This window comes from Cyprinus carpio, chromosome A19, assembly GCF_018340385.1.
Source record: "Cyprinus carpio isolate SPL01 chromosome A19, ASM1834038v1, whole genome shotgun sequence".
Lineage (NCBI taxonomy): Eukaryota > Metazoa > Chordata > Actinopteri > Cypriniformes > Cyprinidae > Cyprinus > Cyprinus carpio.
Genome location: NC_056590.1, coordinates 10,085,055 through 10,092,067, shown reverse-complemented (window position 1 = coordinate 10,092,067; position 7,013 = coordinate 10,085,055). Strand labels below are relative to the sequence as shown.

At 35.2% G+C, this 7,013-nt stretch overlaps 1 protein-coding gene across 1 annotated transcript in view; it reads right to left on the bottom strand.

Annotated features, from left to right (window-relative positions):
- Positions 1-2,592: 2,592 nt before the first annotated feature.
- Positions 2,593-7,013, bottom strand: part of LOC109112404 (ribosome biogenesis protein bop1) — a 76,915-nt gene continuing 72,494 nt past the window's right edge. Inside the window, exons 15-16 of the mRNA XM_042776310.1 lie at positions 6,796-6,903; positions 2,593-3,411 (exon numbers count right to left, since the gene is read on the bottom strand). Of these exons, the coding sequence (XP_042632244.1) occupies positions 3,258-3,411; positions 6,796-6,903 (262 nt within the window). The 3' untranslated portion in view covers positions 2,593-3,257. The remainder of the gene's footprint in view (positions 3,412-6,795; positions 6,904-7,013) is intronic.

The following is a 7,013-nucleotide window of genomic DNA, read 5'->3' as shown; positions in this document are numbered from 1 at the left end:
TACTGCTACCGCATTCATGTTTTTGTAGAGTTGAGGGAAAACCACTGGAGTGCTGACAATGACTATTTCAGAAGTTATTTTTAGATAACTGACATCCCCTAAACAGAATGTGCCTGGCGTACTGGACGCTAATCATATAAATAACAGAATAATATCCAGACAAACGGGCCGCCTTCCAGGACAAGACGCACGCGCTGCCCTCCACTGGCTTGGCACAGTGAACGACGTCAACTCTGGCTGAACTGATCGACTGACAAACTCAGCACTGACTGGTCATCTCGTTGGCAATCTGTCAGTGACCATAAATTTAATCCTGAATCAGTGCGAAATAAAAGTAAAAGCGCTTTCCTGGATAAGAATGTTTGGTATAATAAGATACCACAGCCGTTCATTGCGTCTGTCACATGACAAATGATCGTGTGACCGGGGAATCAAACCAATTATATGTGTTTCTCATTATGTATCTTGTATTATAATGATTTACTAATATGGAATATGATCAAAATTGTGTATGCGGACATAAAAAGGGATCATTTTTGAAAATATAACATTTTAGCTTTAAAGGGGTCATATGATGCGATTTCAAGTTTTCCTTTCTCTTTGGAGTGTCACAAGCTGTTTGTGAATACATAAGATCCCTTAAGTTGTCAAGACTAAAGTCTCAAACCAAAAGAGATATTCTTTATAAAAGTTAAGACTTGTCCACGCCCTCCTAAAATGCCTCTTTTAAACCAGCCCCCACATGTCTACATCAAGATGTGGGAAGATTTCCATAACACCGCCCAAATGTTCACGCAAAGAAAGGTGTTACTTTTATTCTCGCTGTATATTTATTGTTGCTGCCGCCACCATGTTGTGAAGACACTGTGTTTCATTCTGAAATTTAAACTACTTTGTTTGGCCTTCCAAAAGAGGACACGACTAGAAATCAGTGGTTAATCTGTATTTACAACACTGATCCAGAACAGTTCAAACCAAATATTTAGATGTGTGCAATGCATTTTACGGAGGTCGATGACTGTTTCCTGGGAGAGTAGCCTACAATGCCGGTGTTCTGACAAATAATGCTGATGCAGAGCCTGTAAGTACGTTTTTTATATTTAAAGAATTTGCCACTGATGATTCAAACGTGAGTTTTAAGCAGTGTAGAGTAGTGCTTGTTTGTCCTTTCTCCGATCACAAATGCAGACATGGTTTTATGTTTACACAGCACGATACGCAACGCGTAAAAAGACAGTATAAGTAATTATAATCAGAAACTAAGTACCCAAAGGATCAAAAAAATTCCATCACACTAATGGGTTTTATTGTTTTTGTCTTGTCACGCTGGGACACGGCATCACAGTATGGTAAGGCGTAACATTTCTGTCACTACGCATTTAAAAATCTACGTGTTTCAGAAAGGCAGGGCATAGAGGAGAAACAATAATGTACAGTATGTGGAAAATAATGTTTTTTGAACCTTAAACCTCAAACACATTTCATTATACCAAATACACAAAATAATGTTTTTTAGCAAAGTCATGTGACCCCTTTAACAAGATGAGTCTTTCAAGATTCGAGGTGGTAAAATGATCTGATACTTTGGTAGATGCATATCCAAAAGGCTGTTTGCATGTTTTACATCATTTAAATGTGATAGTGATGAAGATATATCTGAGTAATAAGAATAGAGAACAGAACGTCACGTGACAGAGGAGATGAGGAAAGGGTGAAACATATTTCCTATTGTGCGGTAATTCACTATAATCAACTAACTAAAATTCACTAAAATGTGTCTCATTTAGTCAGTATTTTGAGTTGTAACTATTCTTATAAACAGTTTATTCAAATCTCAATTCCTTTGTTAAGAATTCCCTAAAAAACATGTTAAACCAGCCTAACTGGTCTCTGTTGGCTGGTTTTAGAGGAGGTTTGGGCATCTTGTCAAACTAGAACACCATAAAAAACCCAACAACACCATATTATTCATCAGCAATCATTTTTTTTTTTTAATAAACCAAAAAAACATAATAACAAAAAAAACAACAACAACAACAAAAAACAAAAAACAAAAAAAAAAAAATCATGGTGATTAAATATAAACTACTTTATGCTAAATTTAACTCTGAAAATAATACTATGAAACACCATTACTGCGATATAAAAACTACACAGTAAGACTCCTATTACTGGAGAATGGAGGTATTTCAATATAAATACCTCATAAAATATTACAGTACTTTTCATGCTTGGCAAGCAATTTTGTGTTGTAATCTGAGATAATATTGTTTGATGTACACTGGTGTACAAACGCTTCATCCCTGGAGATACTGGTAAATTAACAAAGGACTGCAATCTTTACACGGAGAGGCTCACAGCCTTGAGACCGATGTCTGGAGTTGAGAGAAGGACCCGCAGGTGGACGGCCTCCACGAAATATGATCTATAACACACAACGCCGTCTGATCAGCGGCGTCTGGGCCTCTCGATAAAGGAAACGAAACCAATTCCCAGACCCTCGCTGCATATAATTCAGGAGTCTTGAAAATCACCCTCGCTGACCTGCGGCATGAAACCAGAAGAGAAAGAGAAAACAAACTCCAAACACTCTTCAAGAAACACCATGTTTAATTAAAAAGTAATTGGTCTCTGAATTACAACTGGTAAAGGTTTCACAACTGAACAGGTAGAGGTAAAAAATAAAAAGTGACAAGTTGTGGCTGGTAGGAGTTGATGGTAGTGCCATTTTTGGATGAAACGATTCAGAAGGTGGTTTAAGAAAACATCAGGAGGTGTAAGTGAAGGACAGACGTCTGCAGTTTTGTTTCATGTCTTGTTTCCTTTGGCAAGGCCCAATGTCACACATTTGTTTCATTTCAAATTCAGCTTCCTTGTCCAAGGATTAGCGGTTGGGCTTGATTTGCTGTGGGGCACTGACAGCCCAGTACGGAAACGGGCCTTTCTGACCGGACACGGTTTTAGGTTTGAAACCAAACCGGTCTCTCTTTTTACACTGCACTTGAGTCCTGTGGGAATCTGTGAGCGTCTGGATGTATTTTCTTCTAACATAAAAAAGGCAAAACATAGCTCAAAACACATATTATAATGACATGTTCAATATCAGATCAGGCACTTGATTCCTGCCAGCAACATGTCAATGTCCTCAGAGAGCAGCAAATCTAAAAAACCTCATCGACTCGTAACTGGCGTGTAATTTCTGGTTTCGAAAACTCGAGGTCACGGCTCCTGATGGAGGGCTGTTTTCGTTTCGTTCTCTAGGTGAAAAGACGGACTGTTCCGTCGGCCCCTGAGGAAAACACCCAGGGTTGGGTTGGGTGGAAGGTCACATCGAGGACCCCGAGGTCATGAGTGATGGTGTGACCCTTCAGAACCTTCACTGGAACAATCAGAGGATTCTGCAGCAAGTCACTGTAGGATTAACACACAGGCATTAGAACGGTTAGTGTTTTTCACAACTAGCTCTGAATAATGATTTTCATGAAGTCTGACTTCAATAACAGTTCTTAAATGCCTGAATTCTTTTCTGCCAATGGATGTTTCTTCAACTACGGGCAATTTTATGAACCACAAGTTGATTTTTATTAAACATAACAGATTCAAACTTTTTTGTTGTTGTATGAAGTTCACTTTAAAACCATCTTTGAAATATTTTGCCATGCCTTTATTTATTTCAGCTTCCTTTAAAACGTATTTTATGTACAGATTTTATGGTTTTCAATTTTGAAATATTAAATTATCTTTTACTACAATTTTTTAAATGTCTTATGTGCATATTGTTTTTATTATTTATTCTTTTTTAAACAATTACTAATTATAAAATTTTGAATAAAAATTTCTAATGTTTTCAGTATTAATGTAATACAATGAATAAAACCCAAATCTGTGCATTTTAAATTACATTTAAATTAATATTATTGTGCATTTAAAAAATATTTGTAAATAATTAATGTATAATTTTAATACTGAAAACTTTAGAAATGTCTCATGTACAGATTTTTTTTTTATTATTAAATCACTAAATGTATTACATTTTAATGCTAAGATATTTTAAATGTCTTTTATGCACAGATTTTATTGTTTTTATTTTTTAAATAATATATTTATTAAATTATTACATTCTGAACACTATAATAATTTATTTAGAGTAAAAACAAATATCTGTCAGAATGGTTTATAAAAATATGTAATTTTGACCATAAATGTAACCATTTAAACAAAATTCACAAACTGTTTCTATCAAATGTGTATCAAAAGTTCGTATGCTTGCTTATCAAAGATGTATTTAAATTGGAAAAAAACATTCAACAAGTCAATTTTAAATTTCAACATTAACACTTAACTCTTAAATATTCAAGCTCAAATAAAAACGTAGAATAAAAAATATGTAAACTGCTAGCAGACCTCACTAATCTAGTCTAACTTACTATTTCTAATCTTATTTTTAGCTTAGTCCCATCCCAGTGAAAACAGTTTCTTTTTCTCTATCCAAATTTTGTGGTTAAAACTGCTGGCCATTTCTTCCAACTGTCTGAGGGCCATAAAGGCCATAAAACAGTGAATTCTGGAAATATGGTTTGCTGTATATGCATCAACAGTTTGACTGGGGAAAGTAAGAAGTGGAAAAATAACATGACATCCTCAGTTTGAGTATAAAGAGATCTATTAAGGCCAGCTGATGAAGGCTTTTCACCCAGATCTCGCTTGCCCTCCACCGTACATGGATCATTAGCTCCGCTCAAAGAGCGTTCCTGACCAAACTGCAAGAATGATAGTCTACCCCTGCAGATACACTGGATGTGTGCCCGAAGAGAAGAAAAGACAGAAACAAGAGAACTACACCATGTTAAGAGAGACAGGAGTGTTCAGAACAGCATATCACCGTACTACTTACACTATTAATGTAGTATTTACACTGTGCATAATATGCAAGGCTTCTATATGCACTAAAATGTGCAGTATATAACCAGATTACACTGCACAGTCTATAGTTTCCCACAATGCAATGCACTTGACCTGACGCAAATTAACAAATTCAGTGTATATCAGTGTGGTATGGGAACAGCTCCAGTCATGACTGCAAAGCCCTGCAGAGAGTTGTGCGCTTAGCTGAGCGCATCTCAGGGTTCTGCTGCACCTCTCTGCAGGACATCTACCTCAAAACGCTGCAAAAAAAGAGCTGTTAAAATAATCATTCCATTCACCCCAGTAACCATCTTTTCACTTTGCTGCCATCTGGTAAGCGTTTCCGTAGCCTGATGTCAAAAACTGAGAGGACTTAGGAGGAGTTTTCTTCCCCCAGGCCGTCAGGCTCCTAAACTCAAAACCAGCCCTGACTTAACATTCTTCATGTTCCACTTAATATTCACTTTATCAGTATCATTCACTACCTCACATTGACATACTGTAAGTGTCAATGTTTGCACATTTGCCTCTTGTACATTCCTGTGTATCTTATTATTTAAGACTACAGTTTTACTTTCATGCACATTATTTTCACTATATATTTAATTCTACAGTATACATCTCTTTATATATATTTTTATTCTTATATTTTTATTGTTTACTTTTATTTCATTCTTTCATAGCTAATTTATGTATATTTTTTCATCTGTGTTGTATTCTTTAATAATTGCACTGTCCATGGAGCGGACCTGACTCACATTTCACTGCTGGTTATATATGCTCTATATAATTGTGTATGTGACAAATAAAAATCTTGAATCTTGAATCTTGAATCTTGAATTAAAAGAGTTGCCGGTAGTCATTGGCTTCCATAGTATGGAAAAAAAAAATACTATGGAAGTCAATGGCTACCAGCAACTGCTTGGTTATCAACATTCTTAAAAATACAGAATTTACATTTTTGTGAACATTTCAGACACAATTAAGTTAAGAATAAAATCAAACCTTTAATTCAAAAATTATGACTGGATGCAACTTAAGAACTAAATATGAAATATATAAAACTTTAAAATATTTACAATCAAATATATATTCAAACAAATCAACTAAAAAAATTGGTTCACAAAAAACAAAAAAAAAATACAAAATAAATATTAATTAATAAAAAATTAAATTACATTTATTTATATTTACTAATGAATATTTATACATTTAAACTATCCAGCATTACACATAAACATTACATTTTTAACATTTATCACTGCATACTGCAAAAACGGTAACTAATATATATATTATTAAAATGTATATATTTAAACTAGCCAGCATTAAACACAAACATTATGTTTTTAATATTTATCACTGCAAAAAATTATATTACATTCATTTATAATGTTTAATTACTTGCATGTTTAGTTATTCATATTTATTATATTAAACAGTTCAAAATGATTTCAAGTTAAATATAGCACAGCATATACTGCATACTGCCTATGATTTAAAAAAAGAAGTGAAACAGAATCCATAATTACACAATTAATCTTTTAAACAGTAGTATGCTTCCCTGTCACATGACAGCCCACTGAAAGATGCTAGAAATTACATCTAATATTACTTCTAGTTCATTTGTTACACTGGAAATGGAAAGTTGAGCACACTGCATTGTGGGATACATTATTCCTTGAAATAAACCCTACTGTATACTGCACATACTCACCCAGGTATAATAAACTGAGAAAATTAGCTTACGCCATTATGCACAGTATGCATATTATTTACCGCTAGTATGCTATTCAAAACACAGCTAAAGAACGGAGAGAGAACCCAGCAGGCTAAATGACACTGGGAGAAAGTGAAACAAAACCCGGACAGGAAGATGATCAGACTCACTTGTAGACCATCCCGTGACAGACGATGACGCTGCCATCATCAGAGCCGGACGCGAACAGCGGGTAGTGCCTGTGGTAGGCCACACTCCTCAGAGCCTTCTTATGATGTCTGCATGGACAGAGACACAAGACAGACCCGTCAGCACCCCGACAGCAGAGGGACGTTACACAGAACCTCTCCAAGTCCCAAAAGGAGACATTCATTCATTTGACAGGCCA